The following is a 20,450-nucleotide window of genomic DNA, read 5'->3' on the forward strand; positions in this document are numbered from 1 at the left end:
AGCTCCAATCGCAGGAGCACGTCTCATGTCAGATTTATGTTAAACGTCATCTGATTTCCAGTAACTTCTCAGGCTATCACATCTGTGACAGTTTCAAAGCTGTACCATAAGGGGGGACAACTATGCTGTTGTACAATAAAGTGAAATGAGTTTTGATATTTTAGAATAATATTTTGAAAATATTGCCACAATACATGACATACATGAACAAAAAATGAGAATGGACCATTATAAAGGCACATCATATCCAAAATATGCAACCTAAAGCATGGTTTATACACACAATATGATACTATAATTACAAAAACAACAAATCATGTTAAACTGTCCGAATTATGTGATGATAAAATGTAAGGACAATAATCCTGCTTTTGGTTACTAGTGTTGTTAATCCAGTGTTACATCAAAATTACACTGAAAAGAAAGAAAGAATTACAGCGAGATCTACTGTCAATACCAAATGGAGCAGATCAGATGGTTGTTCTCAGGATAACAGAGGTCTACCACTCCAGGCTCATGTTGTCACATACGGAAAGGGAGCTGGGAAAAAACAGACTTTTTTTACTCGGTCTACTTTAAAAATGGGAGTTTTCACAGACAGAAACTACTTAACAGTTCTGCCACTTACTTTTGAAATCAAGTCTCCTTACCCTCATATAATACACATGTGGATCAGTTGAAGTTGAGCTGAGCTAAGTTTAGACCTCTTCATAAAAGATACCACTTCTCACTTAATAATAGTGCTGCACGATTAATCTAATCGCAATCGCGATGTCACGCTGTGCGATTACGTAACCGCACAAAAGACTGCGATTTGCGATTAAATGTAAACCAATGTGGAGTAATTGACGGCACATCCACACGCTGTGGGCAGCCGCAGGTATGGTCACGTGACTACCCGGCTTTCAGCAAACAGTAGTGACCGACATGGATGCTGAGGAGGAACACGAGGGACAAGCAGAGTTGGTGGCGAAAAAAAAAATGCTACTTCTGTTGTATGGCGATACTTTGGACTCAGGTATGACGACCCTGAACAGCAAGACGTGCAGTGTAAAACCTGCAAAGCTAAAGTCGCTACGTCCTGAGGTAATACGACCAGTTGCTATCAACATTTGAGACAACACGGAGAAAAATTCGACGAGTGCATGCAAATAAAAGCCCAACCAAGTACCCTTTTTTAATTTTTGATATTAAGTTATTTGGAACAGTCTGTAATCTTCAGGTTTTGTATTTTTGTGTGTGTGTGTCATGTGTATGTTTTGAGTTGAGAAATACACAAACTATCATTATTCTGTGTTGTCCCTGATATTCAAGCAAGTGGACACCATTCATTTATAATATCGTAATCGCAAATCGCAATATTGTCCACAATAATCGCAATCGCACGTTTTCATCAACTCGTGCAGCACTACTTAATATGCATGTACTGCATACATTAGAGAAGTAAAAGGTCTCCACAAATAACAGAAAACCACAAGCTGATATTCTGTTTCTTCACAAGGGAAGAGGATATGGTTAATGATATTAATCTCTTTACAATTAGATACAATCATGTGTGAGAAAACCTGCTCTGACTCCAAAAAGACCTGTGTAGGTTGTATAGAGGAAGAAAGCCACTTAACTCCAGCCCACCATCAGGCCCAATCTGCATCAGAGATTAGATGGTGAAAAAGGGTTAAAAGGTAATCTTTTGGATTGTCTTAAAAATTTCATCAGGACAAAGCACCAATAACAGCACACTCATGGTCCAACACAAACTGTATAAAATAATGCAAAATGAGGGAACAACTGCAGCAGATATACTGAGAACATTATCATCTACAGACAACCACAGGACCATGTGACAGAACTGCTCATCAGCAGCTGTGACTTGCACTTTCTTCTACTGAACTTTGCCTGATTATTTTCTGAGCCTCACAACTGGAGTCACCACACAGCACTGAATGTGTGAGGACAGCTACTGAGCTCGACCTGAACTGAGCAGGAACAGACATAACTATCTGGAGGATAATCAGGTGCCAGTCATCTGGTACTGGCTGACTGTCTATGGAAAGGAGGCCAAACAAGTCAAGGAAAGGCTCATGATAACTCTGTTCCCAGTCCACCGTGTCAAACCAGATTTTATTGACACCACACAGTACTCTGGCAAGATGACAGATTTTGCTCCTCCCAGTGGTTCCTAATCAGCCAAGATATTTACCACTTGCATCCTAACTCTCCATGTTATTCATCTCACTTCATCAAATTAACAATCAAATGTATGTTTCTTCTAACATTCCTGTTTCCTACAATGCTCTGAATTCACAGCATACTGTTTCCCCCATAACCTGTCTGAGCATGTAAGTCAAATCACCATTCTCACTCCTGACTGCCATACTCAATCTCAAAGAGACAATTCAGTCACAGGCCAGCCTCAGATCTCTCATCCCAAATTTCATTTCAGCCCAAATTCATATCTGAGTCCACTGGAAGTCATGAGAAATGAGAAAAGCTCAATTTTAGCCAACAACGCATTTCTTTTCACAGAGTGCACTTTTGGTGGACAATGAAGCCATGAAGCTTCACTGAGACCTGTCCTCCACTCTGAGTCTTACTACCTGGATTCCTTGCCTCCACACCTCCTGACATATTTGATCCCCATTCAACACTCCTCCTTGTGCTCAACCTCATATCATCCAATTCACTGATGATCTAGCCTTTATTCACCCTACATTCCCAGAAGTTAGTCATTCATCCCCACCTGACCTGCCATTCCAAAAAGCTGTTTTAATACTTCAGTGGCGTGGTTTTTGTTAGTGAAGAAATTGAAGGGCACGGGATCCATTCTTTTCTCTGAACATATATATTTGAAAATGAGACGAGAGGTAACCAAGTATATAGGTTTAACACCTCAGGCAAAGGAAATGGTTTGTGATATTATCTGTGCTTCCTGTTAATTACAAACACAATAAGCGGAACAAGAGACGTTTAAAAGGATGTGACCAAGCAAAATCCAGATTGAATTTGAGTCAGAGACTGCTTTACAAAATTCTGAATATTTTCTTTACAATGAAATAAAATGGAAAACACTTCAATAATTTGACATTTGCCATATCATCTCAGTCTTTGACACATGTACATTTATAATAAGGTCCTCTTCTTTCCACAGCTGTTCTACAATAAATTAGAAGCAGTATCATGATTACTCTCTGTTACAGTGAGAGCTGCCTTCGCAGCGCTGCCAGTCAAGTTTTCATATGTGAATTTCTCTGTCTTGCAAAGAGCATCATTACTTTTTACTTCTGGCTCCAAAACACCTGCCATCAACTCACACTGCCTTCAGTTGTCTCAGTCATTAAGTTTGGTTTTCATGCTGAGATCTGACAGGAGCAGCACATATTTAATGTTATACGTTAAAGTTTATAGGAATGTTTCTTACTAACTGTGACTATTTCACAATTTGGTATCAATTTGAATTTGGTAGACAGATAAATTATTTTTTGGTTCCCTCTTTCAATTGATCTCAACTTCCTTTCAACAACATTCTGATTTTCTCATTTCTTTAGTAGCTCAGGGATCACACAACAAGTACTCTGGAGGTGAAAGAGGCAACCTTCTTATGAATGTGGTTCAAAGCTACATATGCAAATTGCACAAATTTCAAACACTTCCTGCTTTGTCAAACACAAGGAAGTATATAAAGACTGCACTTGTCAGTGATGTGTGCCACTGTTCTTCAGTAGCTCAGCCGGACTGACTGTGATCTCATCATGTTTATCCACTGTGAACTGCTCATACTCATACTTGCGATGACTCTTGATGGTCAAGGTAAGAGAAGTTCATGCTGCATCGAAGGATACAATGAATTTTAAATGATAGTTAATGAGGAGGTACATTTGATATATATATTCACAGACACACATGCAAACATACACATACATGTGTATTTTCTTCCCCTTAGTTCATTCAGGAGAAATCTATGGAGGCCATGAGGCTGTACCACATAGCAGACCATACATGGTGCTGTTGGAGCTGCACATGGAGGATAGAAGTAAAGGATACTGTGGTGGCTTCCTTCTGAATGAAGATTTTGTGATGACCGCAGCCCACTGCCAAGCCAAGTCAGTTTAATACACTTTAAGTTTACCTACTTAGAGTTTCGGTGCCCTTATTGTTTGTTATTGTACAGCAACAAAATAAGACGTGTGTATTGAGACTGGCAGATATGCTTCACAATGTCTTCATGAACTGTGACATAAATTCAAGATTTTTAATGTAATCATTTTGGTGAATATAATTCTTTGACCAAAAAACATATCTGTTTACTCTCAATTAACTTTTTTCCCCATTTACTTTTGTTATTTCAGGTCCTACACAGCCTTACTGGGAGCTCATGATATTTCCAACAGCAATGAAATACAGCGTATACATGTGGAAAAAACATTTCCAAATAAACACTATAATGGAACTGATTACGAAAATGACATAATGCTTCTTAAGGTAACAGAAAAAACAAATGTATTTAAAATCTTTGTACAGAAGTTTGGTGTCACCCCTTTTTCATCTTCCAATTCTGGTTCTCATTATTTTAGTAAAAAATACTTTTTGGAATCAGAAAAGAGCACTAACACACTGTACATATTGAAATTTGTATTTTTAAAACTATGTTTTTGTCTCTTCCTCTTTCTGAAGTTGAGCTCCAAGGCACATCTCAAAGAACATGTGAGACCCATTCCTCTCGCAGCCCAAGACAATGGCACACTGCCAAAATCATGTACAGTCTCCGGCTGGGGAACAAGCGACAGAAACAAACGTAACATGACTCCTGTGCTCATGGAAGTCAATGTAACACTCATTTTGGGTGAGAATTGTGACAAGAAAAACTTTTACTGCTCTGAGGGAAAGACTGGACCAGGTCAGGTACGTATATTCATGTAACATAATATGGACAAACCAGCTTTGGTCAAGAATGATACGTAATTCACTATTGCTGAAGTAATCACTGCACACTGTGTATGTACTTCTAGGGAGACTCTGGTGGTCCACTGGTCTGCGAAGATGGAGAGGCGTACGGGGTGGTGTCCACCTCAAACACACCAAACTCAAATGGGTGGCAAATGTATCGTTATACTAAGATACCTGAGCACAGAAACTGGATCAGTTGGATTATGGAACACAATGGAAAGTGCTAACACATCAAATCATAAAATTTGAATTTACATTAGTTCACTTTCTTTGTTATTTTAGAGCTGATGATTGAGGTGATCATATCACACCTGATTTCACATCAGAGAGACTGCCAGACCAACAAGTCTGGACTCACTTGCTTTGCTTTGATCAAAACGTGCTTTATGCTTGATGATATCAGATGATGCAATTTTTTGCTTGGAAAGTTGAGTCAGAAGACTGAAAATAGTGTACGCTGCTGAAGTGGGTGCTCTACATTTTCTGTCAGTTAACTCCAGGTAATTCAAAGCAAATTAGAAATTACTGCTTTGCGAATCTTCATTTTGACCATATCAAATGAGAACACAGACTCATGTAAATTTGTCTATCTACTTCTATATCTACTGAAACAATAAACTGTTGCTCTCTTACCATGTTCTCTCAATGCCTCTGTACACTTCCCTGTTTTAACATGAATTAAATCAATTAAAAAGACAACACTGCCTCCTTGTGAACAAAATGTACTGATGCAAGATGCTGAAGAGTTCCACTGTTCACTTGTTGAAGTCAGAGCTTAAAGTGTCTTATCACCCTAACCCTAACCCTAAACCAATCAAGTCTCTGCCTATTTTTTAACAGAACCTGTCATATAATTTGTTTTAGAAATATCTGATAGAATGGCCATTGCTCATGGTGGACACTAACAGCATCTTTCTAAATATTCAAGCACATTTTGCTTCCAATTTTGAGATTCTTAAGACACCAAATAAGGTCACTTTACTTTGATACCACAGCAAATTTAGCTAGAGCATGCTTAAGCATGCCCATGCTCTCTCTCTCTCTCTCTCTCTGTCTCTCTGTCTCTCTCTCTCTCTCTCACACACACACTTGGGCCCCATAATGTTCGTTCATAGACTCATGTAATGAGACTGGCAGACATGCTTCATGGCTTTTTTCATGAAATGTGACAATTCAAGATTGTTACTATCTTAGTTTTTGTGAATACAATTCTTTGACCAAAAACAAATCTTTTTACTCCCAGTTAACTTTTTGCATTTACTTTTATCATGTCAGGTCGTACACAGCCTTACTAGAAGTTTGCAATGTCCATAAAAGAGATGAAATACACCATATGTGAGTGGAAAAAATATTTTCCCATGAAGACTAGAGTAAAACTGATCTCAACCATGACATAATGCTTCTTAAGGTAAGAAATTCTTTGCATTTCAAAGCAAAAATAAGCTTTTGTCTATTTTTGTTATTTCCATTTTTTTCTTCTTATTTGCAAATGCTCTGCTGAATGCAGTAAAGAACATGATGCCTGAAATACTGAATGCATTTATATTGAATATAGAGCTAAACAGGTGAACACTGAAATCTGAATGACTTTTGAGCTTCATGTTTATATTATTATTACTATTATTATGCTTTTTTTTAACCACACTCAGAGACTGAATTTCACATTTTTCATATGCTCTATCTATCCCAGAGTCAAACGCTGATGTAAGCAGCTTATAAACAGGTCCTCCTTCCAAAGCTGGTGTTTAGTAAATGAATTTCAGTGTCACAGTGAGTGCTGCTACTGACTTTGCAGCAGTGCCAGTTAAGTTGTCAGATATGTGAATCCCCCCCACCACGTTCTCTCTCTCACCCCCTCCCCTTTTTTTCATTTCTTTGGTAGCTCAGCAGTCTAATTTCACAAGTCCTATCTTTATGAACTGTCTTATGATACGATCATCTTAAAATAACGTTTCCCTTGCAACTGTGTGACCTCAGAAAACCAAGGTACTGAGCATGAAATACCAACAGAGATATTCAAGGTTATGTGTGTTACCTCAGATGCATCAATATAATGCTATAAATGCTACAAATCTGTGATTTAACATACTGACCATATGAGTCAGATCATATTTCTTGACAGAAGGCCTGAAATACTGGATTCATGCATGTCACTCAACAATAAGTGAACAGGAAATATGTCAGACAACAGTCAGATGTGAACTCCGGAGACATATTAATTGATGTTTCAGGTTAGTGTTTGTACTGTTTTTTAATCTCTCCCTGTCCTTCAAGTTGAGCTGGAAAGTTTAGACCTTTTTATAACCAAAGCCACTTCTCAGTTATTATTTATATTTTGAATACCATAGATCAGAGGTCTTAAACAGGGGCACCGTGACCTGTCCCTCCAAGCCTCCTGCACAGTAAGAGGAGGACCCGCCCCTTTCGCTGCTGTGACAATCATTTGGCACAATTCAATTGGCCTAGAGCCTATTCAGTCCTAAGATCCCAGACACAAGGACACCTGCTGCAATATTATTTGAAAAGGAGATACCTATGTTTATAAATGGCAGTGACACGGACACCCTACTCACTGTACCTTGCACATGTTTAAAATAAAAACATTAATATATGAAACTGTGTATTGTTTGAATAGCATAGTACTAAATGCACAATAACAAAGTATGTTTATACATGGCACTAGGCTCAGTTTAATATAAAACACAATTCTATAAAATATAGGGAGGTCCCTGATCCATTGCTCCATCAGTTTCGGGGTCCTTGGCCTGAAAAATGTTGAAGACCCCTGCCATAGATAAATAAAGGGCCTCAACAAATGAAAGGCAACCAAGAGCTGATATTCTGCTGTTTCACAACTAAGGAAGAGGATGTGGTTAAAGACATTAATCTATACCTCTTTAAAAATAGAAACAAGATGAAGCATGTGTGAGAAAAATTGCTCTGACAACAAAAAAACCTATGTAGGTTGTATAGAGGAAGAAAGCCAATGAACTCCAGCACACCATCAGGCCCAATCGGCATCAGAGATTAGATGATAAAAAGGGTTAAATGGTAATCTTTTGGATTGTCTTTACAATACATACGTCATCAGGACAAAGCACCAATATCAGCACATTCGTGGTTCAACACAAACTCTATAAAATAACGCAAAAAGCAAAGAAACAACCGTGGCAGGTATACTGAGAACATTATCAGACAACCACAGGACCACATGACAGAACTGCTCATCAGCAGCTGTGACTTGCACTTTCTTCTACTGAACTTTGCCTGATTATTTTCTGAGCCTCACAACTGGAGTCACCACACAGCACTGAGTGTGTCAGGACAGCTACTGAGCTCTACCTGAACTGAGCAGGAACAGATATACCTATCTGGAGCATAATCAAGTGCCAGTCATCTGGTACTGTCTGTCTATGGAAAGGAGGCCAAACAAGTCAAGGAAAGGCTCATGACAACTCTGTTTACGAGACCTTTGGTCCCAGTACATCGCATAAAAACAATTTTCATTACCACCACACAGTACTCTGGCAAGATGACAGATTTTGCTTCTCCCAGTGGTTCCTAATCAGCCCTCTTCAACAGCCAAATTCTCAGTTCAGACTCCTCATTGCATTACACAACCATCAATCATGCAATTAACTTCAGCCGTCTTGCATGCTTCAGTTTGTGACCAGCAAAAGACAATCTCAGTGTCTGCTTCTACATGTATGCTCTGATTTCTCAAGGTTTTAAGTTCTGTAATATCCAAATCCCTTTCTAAAGCACTGCATTAGGTCTCAACAACTACAAGTTTCCAGTTGTCATTCATCTTCTCCTTTACCTTCCTCACCATCACACCATGATCCTCAGACCCATTATATGGCCTCTTCACCCGCACTCTTGCCCACTGAGACCTGTCCCCCACCCTGAGTCTTACTACCTGGGTTCTTTGCCTCCACACCTCCTGATACATTAAACCTTACTCATCTCTTTGTGCTCAACCTCATTTCATCCAATTGACTGACAATCTACAGCCCTTATTTACCCATACATTCCCAACTCTTATTAATTCATCTCCACCTGACCTGCCATTCCAATAAGATATTCTGCATAATTCAGTGGCATGGTCTATGTTAGTGAAGAAAGTGAAGAGCATGGGATCTATTCTGTTCTTTGAGTATATTTATTTGAAAATGAGACGAGAGGTAACCAAGTATATTGTTGATATTCTGCTGTTTCACAGCTCAGGCAGAGGAAAAGGTTTCTGATTTTATCTGCATTTCCTGTTACTAACAACAATAAACAGAACAAGAGCAGTTCAGAGAAATGTGACCAAGGAAAATCCAGACTGAATAGAAGTCAGAGACTGCTTTAGCAAAATTAAACATTTTATTTCCAATGAATTGAAATGGAAGAGACTTAAATAATTATGATTATATTATGATTATAATATAATCATAATATAATAATGATTGTATTATGATTATATTAAAATCATAAGTATAACAAACCAAAGAAGTACGCAGTAAAGGATCAATGATCACTTTTTGGCTCCTTCCTAAAACAAAGACTTACAAAATATTCTTGGATTGTGATGTGGTTTTATAACAATGGGGTCTGTCAATTCACCTACATTTCCTTTCAACAACATTCTGATTTTCTGATTCTCTTTTTGTTATTTATTTAATAGCTCAGGGGTCACACTTAAGTTCTCTGGAGGTGAAAGAGAAAACCCTCTTCTGAATGTGGTTCAAAGCTACATATGCAAATTTCAAACACTTCCTTTTTTTGTCAAACACAAGGAAGTATATAAAGATTGCACTTGTCAGTGATGTGTGCCACTGTTCTTCAGTAGCTCAGCCGGACTGTGATCTCACCATGTTTATCCACTGTGAACTGCTCATACTGATACTTGCGATGACTCTTGATGGTCAAGGTAAGTGAAGTTAAAACTACACTGAAGGATATAATGTATATTAAATGATAGTTACACACAAACATACACACCCATGTGCATGTGTAACTATTATTTACGTACACATACATGTGTATTTTCTTCCTCCTAGTTCATGCAGGAGAAATCTATGGAGGCCACGAGGCTGTACGACATAGCAGGCCATACATGGTGCTGTTGGAGCTGCACATGGAGGATGGTAGTAAAAGTCGATGTGGTGGCTTCCTTCTGAATAAGGATTTTGTGATGACTGCAGCCCACTGCCAAGCCAAGTCAGTTTAATACACTTTATGCTTATCTACATGGAGTTCTGGGGCCCTTGATTGTTTGCAACAACATAGACTTATATATTGAGACCTGCAGATAAGCTGCATCATATGTTCATGAACTGTGACATAAATTCAAGATTTTTAATGTATTAATTTTTGTGAAAATTCTTTGACCAAAAAACTAATCTGTCTACTCGCAGGTTACCTTTTATATTTACTTTTGTCATTTCAGATCGTACACAGCCTTACTAGGAGTTCACAATGCCAAAGAAAATGATGAAATACAGCGTATATGTGTGGAAAAAATATTTCCACATAAACACTACAATGCAACTGATTACCAAAATGACATAATGCTTCTTAAGGTAATAAAAAAATCGAATGCATTTAAATTCCTTGTCCTCGGAACAGAGTACTATGTACATACTGAAATTTGTAATTTTAAAACTATTTTTTGTCTCTTCCTCTTTCTCAAGTTGAGCTCCAAAGCACATTTAAAAAAAAAATATGTGAGACCCATTCCTCTCGCAGGTCGAGATGATTGCTCACTGCCAAAATCATGTACAGTCTCTGGCTGGGGAAGAAGCGACAGAAAAAAAAGTTACATGTCTCCTGTGCTCATGGAAGTCAATGTAACACTCATTTGGGATGAGCAGTGTGCGGAAAAAAACCTTTACTGCTCTAAGGGAGAGACTGGACCAGGTCAGGTACGTATATTCACATAATATGGACAAAACAGCTTTGGTCAAGAATAATAATTAATTCACTGTTGCTGAAGTAATCACTGCACACTGTGTATGTACTTCTAGGGAGACTCTGGTGGTCCACTGGTCTGCAACAATGGAAAAGCATACGGGGTGGTGTCCACCTCAGGCAACCCAAACTCAAATGGGCCGCAAATGTATGGTTATACTAAGATACCTGAGCACAGAAACTGGATCAGAAGGATTATGGAACAAAATGGAAAGCTCTAATGCATCAAATCATAACATCTGAATTCACATCAGTTCTGTTTATTTGTTACTTTAGAGCTGATGATTAAGGTGATCCTATCACATCTGATTCCACATCAGAGAGACTGCCAGACCAACAAGTCTGGACTCGCTTGCTTTGCTTTGATCAAAACATGCTTTACTTTGATGATTTCAAATGATGTAAATTTTTGCTTGGAAAGTTGAGTCAGAAGACTGAAAATAGTGTACGCTGCTGTACTGGGTGCTCTACATTTTCTGTCAGTTAACTCAAGGTAATTCAAAGCAAATTAGAAATTACTGCTTTGCGCATCTTCATTTGGACCATATCAAATGAGAAGACGGACTCATGTAAATTTGTCTTGTTCCATCTATTGAAACAATAAACTGAACATGAATTAAATCAACAAAAAAGACAACACTGCCTCCTTGTGAACAAAATGTACTGATGCAAGATGCAGAAGAGGTTCACTGTTCACTTGTTGAAGTCAGAGCTGAAGGTGTCTTCTCAGCTGTAAACCAAATCAAGTGCCTGTTGTTTAACAGAACTTGTAATATATTTTTTTTAATAATATGAGACAGAATGACCATTGCTCAGGGTGGACACCAACAGCATCTTTCTAAATATTCAAGCACATTTTTCTTCCAATTTTGAGATTCACTTTACTTTGATACCACAGCAAATTTAGCTAGAGAATGCCTAAACCCAAGAAATCTAATAAAATGCTCTAAAGACACGAATAACAAATCATAATATACTGTCAGTATACTTGCACTGAGAAAAATGTAAGGACAGAATAACCGCCCTTTAGGTCACGAGTGATATTAGTCATTCAGTGGTATGTCACACTGCACTCTAAAAAAAAAAAAAAAAAAGTTACAACAAGATCTGCTGTCAACACTGAGTGGTGCAGACCAGATGGGACATGTTACTGCACATACAAAAATGGACATTTTTAAAAGAAGATCCATCTGGAAGCTGCCACTTACTTTTAGAGTCACCTTGCCCTCATACATTTGTTATGATCAGTTATGTCAACTGAAGTTCCCTGGTAAGTTTATATCTCTTATAGGACACCACGTCTCAGTTAGAATTTTACTTACTTTATTTACCAAGTCAGTGATCTGTGCCTACAGTATGAGATTTTCTGCCTAATTTTTTTCAAAGTAGAATGTTGAGAGAATTTATCTGGTTTCATAGATAACAGAGAGGCACTTTTAGTTAAATACATTTCTGTGTTTGCCCATTTGTCTGTCTGTGACCAGCATATTTCAAATAATGAAGCAGTATTTTTTTTCTTGATGATATTTGTGACAGCATCGGTAAACATACAGTATAAATGCACACTATATATATATATATATATATATATATATATATATATATATATATATGTACACACATAATATCTCAATATGTGATAAATATCTAATTTAAATATGCATTCAGATGAGGAAGTAACCACTGCAGCTTTGACTCAGTACTGAAGGCAATTTTCAACTGCTTGAAGATGGACTTCTTCTGTTGTTATACATAATTAAGGGTATAGTATAATTAAGGGTCCTGGATCTGGATGGACCTTCTTGAATTACCTTATTAAATTACATGAGCATATTGCTTCAAAACTGCAAAAACCACATGGTAGTCAACAGGTAAGACATATTTGGATATTGATATAGACAATGTCACTAAAGCATAAAAAAACATTTAAGCATAAAAAGACATTTTAAAACAAAAATGCAAATTTTTTCATAACACAGGTGTATTGCAATTTGTAACTGCCTCCAGTAATAGAGTGTTATGTTGACGGACAATACTAAGCATGTTACTGACTATTAAGGGCCATTTTAGATCTTGTACCACCAAATGAAAAGGAAGATTGCAAAATCCTAAATCTACTTTATTTTGTAATGGGTAGATGTACTATTAAAATGGGTGCTCAACATTTATCATACTAATAAGTGAGGATAAGAGCTTTTAGAGTTTTCAGAAACATTCATCACAAGGCATGATGAGCACTTTTCACCTTTCAGCAGAGCTGCACATTAACAGTAGAAACCCTGCATAACAACCTACTTTAGTTACATCACTGAGATACTCACCATAGCTGTTACAGAGTACCCAGCTGACTGTAGTGGACCACCATCGCTTCCCTCATTCCTGAAATAGGGGACATTATCAATTGAAAACAGCTTCACAGAAAATATTAATTATTGCTATGTTTATCCTGTATCCTCCTCCGCAAGAGTATGGTATTCACCATAACTCCTGTACCCTCTTCTGCATTCATGCTTCCATATCTTTTGCCCCTTTTCTATCCCCCATTGAAGTCTCTGTCTAACACACAGGAAGTTTAAAAAATTATTTTGAATAAAACCACCATTTATACGTTGCATAAAGCATCAAGTTAATGTAAGTAATAGACTGACTTCAGCTGCTGCATACTACTGTATGTATGCACTGAGACAAAAATGGAGAATAAACTGCCCTGCAAGACCAAGTCCCCGTACTTCAGTCATATTTCACCAGCATGTTGGTCTTTTTTGCAGTAGACATACTGTCCTGTCTTAGCAGCAAAACGGTGGAAGTGGAAGTAATAATCTTAATGGTGGCTCTGTTTTATTTCATTATTAGCGTCCCAGTAAGTTTTGCCATTGAGCCTACATACACAGAACCTGGACTATGGACTGGTAGCTCACGTAAAATGGAATACAACCATCATTAATGTTATTTGTTACATTCATGTTTATCCTGCCATGACACCAAGGGTCAAGTGCTCTGAAAAAAGGCCAAGAGGCATAAGTAGGGCCCTATGATTTCCGTGGAATTGGCCGACAAGAGCGGAGTCTATTTTCTGACGCGGAATATTGCAGAATTTGCACAATACAGATGCATTGTGCACCTTTCTCAAAAGTAATCAAGCATTACAGTAACACTGTCTACACAATCCTTTTACTATGCTGTAGTTGTAAAAAAGGCAAGCACACAAGAACCCCAGCCAAATAAGACACAAAATGAGGCAACCACTCACAGGGTGTTTTTTTTTCTTCCCCATTCTGCTGAAAAAGTTCCCTGTGTGGTTTTAACAATCACTTCCCCCTCTCCGACTAAAGTTGAGGTAATCAGTATAATTACTGGATGAAGTTTTTTGATTACGTGCAAACCTCCATATTGATTTGGAACTTTTGTCTAGCATGTGTAACCATATGCATACAACTGTCATGACAGGGGCATAAAAAGTCTTTTACAAGCACGGGTCTACCCATTTTAATACAAACCTCGGAGACGGCCACCATGTGATGTTCTATTTCTTCCAGCCACCAAACCTTTACATGAAAAGATCTCCATCATGCGTGGCGAGTACTGGTCCAGCTCAGCAAAGAAAGAAGATTGCAGCGGTACAATTGATATGTGTATGAACTCCTTATCGATCTGAAAAAAATTAACAATACACTTGTGATTAACCCTCACAACAATATATAACACAATAAGGACTAACAACACTACATTTGCAATATCAGTAAGGAAAAAAAGGTCAAAATATCACATTACCCATATCCTTGTTTTTGGTCTACACTGTCTTTATGATAAATAAATAAAACACTAGTTGAAATTTTGCATCAAAAAACTTATATAGACTTTTCTAATCATAAATTAATTTATATAGATGTGTAACTATACAATGCACACCTGGCTGATACTTTGTTTTTATAGTATATTATTTATTTGATAGTATATTATATATTAAAGTAGATGAAATTCAGTGCTAATATTTATTTTAAATCAAAATATTTTAAAGTTATTTTTCATGAATTATCAAGCAATAACTCTGAACATTCTCTAGTCTTAGCTTATTAAATGTGATAATTTGCTTTTGGACAACATGAGCTGCACGTCACCTTGGGCCCAAAGAAATCGTGATTGGTCAAGGATGGAAGATGAAGAGACTTCTTTATTTTGTAATATATTTCTGGTAAAAAGAGGAATTGTTCTAAAAAGCCACAAAGGAAGTAATATTTCTATTTTTAATATGTATCAAAATATCTATAACTACATACACTATAATGTGAAGACTGTTGCTCAACCTTAATGCAGAAGTCCAGAAGGAAAACATTATATGAAATACTCCCCCTAATTAAAAAAGATTCTGATTTCAGAAATTATAAGAACGTCAAATATGATTTCCATGACTGAATAACGAAGGTCAAATACCTAGAAAAAGGCCCTACTAACGTGCAAATACGATGTTACAGAGGCAAGAAGAAGTACTTATTTCTTTATACAATGATTTCATCTTCTTTATTTCCCCTGCAGAATACAGTGCATATAAACCAACAATGAAGTACTAAAGCTAATTCAGTTTGCTTGACAAGAGGATATGTCTGCATGAAGACAGCCTACACGACAGCTTTCATAGCACGATCATTTACTATAATATTTTCACTATTGCTCTATGGTATTTTCTATATTTGAGGACAGAGCTGAGTCTGTGTAGCAGAAAGGTGTAGACAAGATTTACGCAGCCATTTGCTACTTTCACACAATTGCAGCGCCGAAGCGCGGTCGCCCCTGAATTTGCGCGACTGCTAACCGAAAATTTAACAAACCATCACAAACGCCTGTAGAGAGGTGCCCTCATACATCAACAAGAGATTTATTTCTTTGACATGCACGCAACGCATGGGATCGCCAACGTGCCGCGCCACAACTTGATCTTCTATGGAACTTGGAGCATGGCGAATAGCAACTTAGCCACAATGATTTACTGTGGCTACGACTACATCCTGGCACTTAGCCCACTCACCGTCCTGTCTCTCTCATAGCATAGCCGCTAGCTTAGCTACAGCACAGGTACCACAGGAAGTTAGTCTCTTAAAGGGCTACTGCCTTCACTAAAATCAGTACTAAACTGATTGAGACTGCTAGTTGCAGACACTGCAGTATTTTTTTCAGTACCGCGGTTCAGTGGAGCGTAATTAAGAAAGCATAGCTACAGTAAAGTTAAGCTAGCTCACTCGTACGCTAACGTTAACGTAACTACTCGTAACGTTAACGTTAACGTTCATGTTTAGCAAAAAATATACAACTTAGAAATGTCTAATAATTGCCACCTATCACTCACACACACATTGGCCTAAATAAACGAATGTAAGTATAAATTAACCACTCACCCATAATATCAAGGAATGCGAAACGATTAGGCGAAACCGAGTGACCGTTGACGTCCCGCTTTTTCAAACTTCTTCCGCATTTCGTGGGCGTGGAGCATGCGCAATAGCTAACTTTATCAGTCATTGGTTTGAGGGACCTTAAAGTTATTGGACTGACACTGATGAAATTATGAATGAAACATGAATTTTGAGTCATTTTGAGTCATTCACAGCAAACACAAACCAATCGTTTAAAGAAAATAAACATGATGCATTCATTTCATACATACGCATTTATGGTTTGCTAATCAAACAAATGCCCTAGTTTTTCGAGTGCAGCATTTAAACCTAACACTCAAGGATATATTTCTGGTAATTAGTGCACTTTTAATTTATTAATTATTCAAGTGTGGGACTTTATTTTTTATACAGTTTGTACTTTTTTGTATTATTGCTACATTTATATGAGTGAAAGAGCTTAAAATTTCCTCTACCACTGAGCATAAAAGATTTAAGTGGTTGGTCATGCATCATGCAATTTATGTGGTCCTGTCTGCAAGAAGCAGGTGGGGTCCTTTATACTTTGGTGTTCCCCAATGGAGAGTTAGTATCTTCTTTCAGTTGTGTTGAACATTTGTAAATACAGCTTCACAAGGTTTGGTGTCAGCATAGCAACTGCTGCTTCTGCCCAAGATCTGTATCTTCAAGGCCATGGGAAAGAGTGACTGTACATTAAGAGGCTTGAAGAAACAGATGCTATTCTATTCTAACCCACTAGGTGGCGGCACTGCATCTTGACATTTTTGCCCTCACTGGATTGTTTGCTGTGACATAAATTTTTGCAGAATAGTTTGGGTCAAATTTTGGATTAGACTGAAGGACACCAGACACTTCACATATTCAGTGGTACCTAAACCAGGTGCAGCAAAGATTATAATAGTGACATTCAGCATGGAGTATAGAAGGGCACAAAAATGAACAAATAATGGATGGTTTAGAAAGCATGAATGGCAAGTTGTCAAGAGCTTAAGGCTAAAAAGAGATACTATAAATTAAAAAGTTTATGAGGATTCAGTTATCACCTACACAACTGCAGAACACGGAGCAGACATACACTCAGATATGCTTGCAAGAAACTGTTTTTGAAATGGTGATCACTAAATGAATTTAAATGTGCTTGCTGTAGGCAATTAAGATTAGAAAGTTAAGACTACAGTCAGGTTAAAAATAGAAGTAGATACTGCTGCAGTAAGCACTTCTGAACTACCCTTTTCTACCCCAGCACCTCCTACACACAAGTGCACCTCATGGCTTCCTGTGCAACACCACAGTTTTCCATTGTGGTAAGCTTCACTGAAAACTTTAGTCAGGTGAGAGCCTGCAAAACAGACCTGCTGAGATATTTGAAGAGAATGCAAATAGAAAAACTGTGTTTATGCTAAGTTGAAAGAAAAAAAAATGCGTGAATTGTTTTTCTGGTGCAGACTTGTTGATTTAATGTCAATTTTTTGTATCTGTCAATCACCCTGACAACAGAAAACAACCAATCAGTCAATTAAGCAATCAGTCAATTAGTTACAGAACAATAATGCAGTGTGTAACACTATTTCTTCTTCAAGTGCTCAAGACTTTGAATGTTTTTTTTTCTATTTTTGCCATGTCATATATGTAAATTTAACCGATATGACAGAAGGGGGCACTCTAAGCAAACCTATAGCAGGCTTCCTCATGTAAGTTGGAGTCTGGACCAGCACCTTCTCTGAGAGGTTCATTGACTGCAGACTACAAGTGCTGTGTCCCGCACTTGACTCTATGATGTTGATTGCTATTCCAGAGCCGCAGCTTTGCAGAGGCGCTGTGATTTGATGCGTCTGTGGTTGAATGTGACTGTGATGCCTGCTCTGTTGATCTCAGATGATTATTTATTTATGATTTTTTTATTTTACTGCTTTACAAATCAATGCACATTTGAATACCATATATCAATATGCTCCAGAGATGACAATTATATGCACATGTGATGAATGTGTGAGTGGCTGGTTTTATTCATTCTACCCAGGATCAGTGTTGTGTGTGTGAATATCACACAAATGTAGTAACACAGTCTTGGACTGAAAGATAATGATGCAAAAAGCTGCCTGTGTGCCTTTAAGAGGTAAGAGGCATTGTTATTCTGGGTTTGTCCACAAGCCGACTGTGGAGGTGGACAGATAGTGGTTCTGAGGGTGGTGTGTGGGGGAGAGAGAAGGTGTGGGTGGGATGTGTGTAGGAGTCTCCTAATATGAGTCTCCAGGGGCCAGTATGGAAAAAGAGAGAGAGAGCGAAAGAGACACTGCAATGTGGATAAGACGTCCTTTGGATGCATCCCGTGTTTTACAGCGCGTCCAAACAGGCAGAGATTGATCCTGTGCTCCCCTCTTCTCCGGAATGGTGTTGCAGGCTGAACACTCAAGGCTAAGCTGCCCATTAACGAGCCAATAATTTGTGTCATTATGTGAAGACTGCAGCTGGTGCCACTGATGCACTGCTTTTCACATGTCAGAGCTGAAGACTGAAAGGAGTCTTAGCACTGCTCATTATAAAGCCGGCCTCTCATCCCTGCTTCCATCCTTTGTCTTGGAAGCATGCGTGGCAGACAAGGCTTGGCCTGGATAGCTTATTTATTTCCTCCCCAGCTCCATTTTTGAAACACAGCATGCTCAATATAAAATCGATGTATTAAGTGTTCTCGAGTATGCAGAGTGACGTGCTGCCATTCCCACTCTATGCCTTTGGCTGTGATTACAGCTAATTTGAATGATTGAAATGCTTCCATAGTGGAGCTGGAGTGAGTGAAGTGAAGGGCTCACACAGATGAAGGGGGAGGAGGCGAGAAAGGCTTGGCTCTACTCCAGGTGGAGGAGGTGAGTCATTCCCCACACAGATAGACAGTCTATCAGTGTGTGTGCCTGTGTATGTTGCCCAAACTGTTGTTGAGAGAATAAAATAGTGCTGTGAGCAACAGAGTGATAAAGAATGAATGCCACTGTATACATTGTGCATCTCTGCGTGTTTGTTTTTGTGATTTTGTGTGCCGATTACAATGGATATCTCTGGTTAATCTGTGTATTCTGCAGATGAATAGACTGTATATGGTCTTTAGGCCAGCCGACTCCAATTTCCAAGGTGGGCGTAAGATTTACGTGGCTCAGCATCAAACAACCTGAGGGCAAAAAGGACTTTCAGTATAATAAAAGAATTGTTTGATAGATAGAATGAATTAGTAAGATATCAAGTACACATGTTACATCTTATAACTAATTTGTTTATTCAAAAAAATAGGACATGTCTTAACTGAAAGAGCTCAGGCCAAAATAACCACACATTTAATTCTTAAGCATGCATTCACATGATCTATTTGCACATCTTTCATCAGTCATGTGCATCTATCTATGCAAAACAATGTGCGTATCGCTAGCTCATTTGTGTTTGTTGCAGATTCATTGCGACTGTATTGACTCTACTGCCAAGGGTGGGCGTCAGATTCATGTGGTCTCAGCATCAAGCTAAATGAGGGCAGCGTGAGGTTTCAGTAGCAGGTCCTGTAACGTTCTCCTGATCTGGAAACCAGATAATTTGGTTAGCTGCCGTGTGTGTCATATTTTTACTTCTATTTCTTCTCATCAGGACAGTCTCTTGAGGTTGAGACCTCTTTTTCGAGAGTCGTGGACAAAGTGACAGATCATTTAGATCTCAAACATGCATGCAAACACCCACCCATAGTGACTGTTCAGGCGTGCATGAGTTTCTTATAGTTCCATTTGCTTGTGAGAGTCTCATCAGATAGTATAGACACAGATCTTGCTATATTCCTAAGGTATTTCTGGATGACTGCAAGCAAGTTGTTGGTTACTTGTCATCCAACAAGGGAGGGGTGTGTACATAAAGGACATTCTGTTCTAGACAAAGCAAGAAAGCACACATACAACTCTAGTGCCTTCTCCCACCCCCACTTACTCGTCCGTGCATCCCAGCCCGCTAGCCTGTCTCTTCCTAGTGTCTCTATCTATCTATCTATCTGTCTATCTGTCTATCTGTCTATCTATCTATCTATCTATCTATCTATCTATCTATATCTCAGTCTCCACCAACGCCATTGAGGAAGCACAAATAAAAAGCTGTTGTCATGGAAACCTGCCATGC

The 20,450-nt window shown here is 38.3% G+C and overlaps 2 protein-coding genes across 3 annotated transcripts; both read left to right on the forward strand.

Moving 5' to 3' along the window:
• Positions 1–3,677: 3,677 nt before the first annotated feature.
• Positions 3,678–5,579, forward strand: LOC121183838 (granzyme B-like). Of its 2 annotated transcripts, none has more exons than XM_041041117.1 (5): positions 3,678–3,807; positions 3,941–4,100; positions 4,347–4,479; positions 4,672–4,899; positions 5,007–5,579. In XM_041041117.1, exons 1-5 carry the CDS (start codon positions 3,750–3,752, stop codon positions 5,169–5,171), a joined length of 744 nt encoding a protein of 247 aa, XP_040897051.1. In that variant the 5' UTR covers positions 3,678–3,749; the 3' UTR covers positions 5,172–5,579. The 2 variants fall into 2 exon arrangements, with proteins under 2 accessions (XP_040897051.1, XP_040897052.1); XM_041041118.1 differs by having other exon boundaries at positions 4,672–4,894; positions 5,007–5,147.
• A 4,171-nt stretch (positions 5,580–9,750) lies between these two features.
• Positions 9,751–11,528, forward strand: LOC121183837 (granzyme B-like). Its single transcript, XM_041041116.1, has 5 exons — positions 9,751–9,859; positions 9,990–10,149; positions 10,379–10,511; positions 10,623–10,853; positions 10,956–11,528. Exons 1-5 carry the CDS (start codon positions 9,802–9,804, stop codon positions 11,118–11,120), a joined length of 747 nt encoding a protein of 248 aa, XP_040897050.1. The 5' UTR covers positions 9,751–9,801; the 3' UTR covers positions 11,121–11,528.
• Positions 11,529–20,450: the final 8,922 nt, after the last annotated feature.

The sequence above is a fragment of the Toxotes jaculatrix genome, chromosome 6, assembly GCF_017976425.1.
Source record: "Toxotes jaculatrix isolate fToxJac2 chromosome 6, fToxJac2.pri, whole genome shotgun sequence".
NCBI classification, from domain to species: domain Eukaryota; kingdom Metazoa; phylum Chordata; class Actinopteri; family Toxotidae; genus Toxotes; species Toxotes jaculatrix.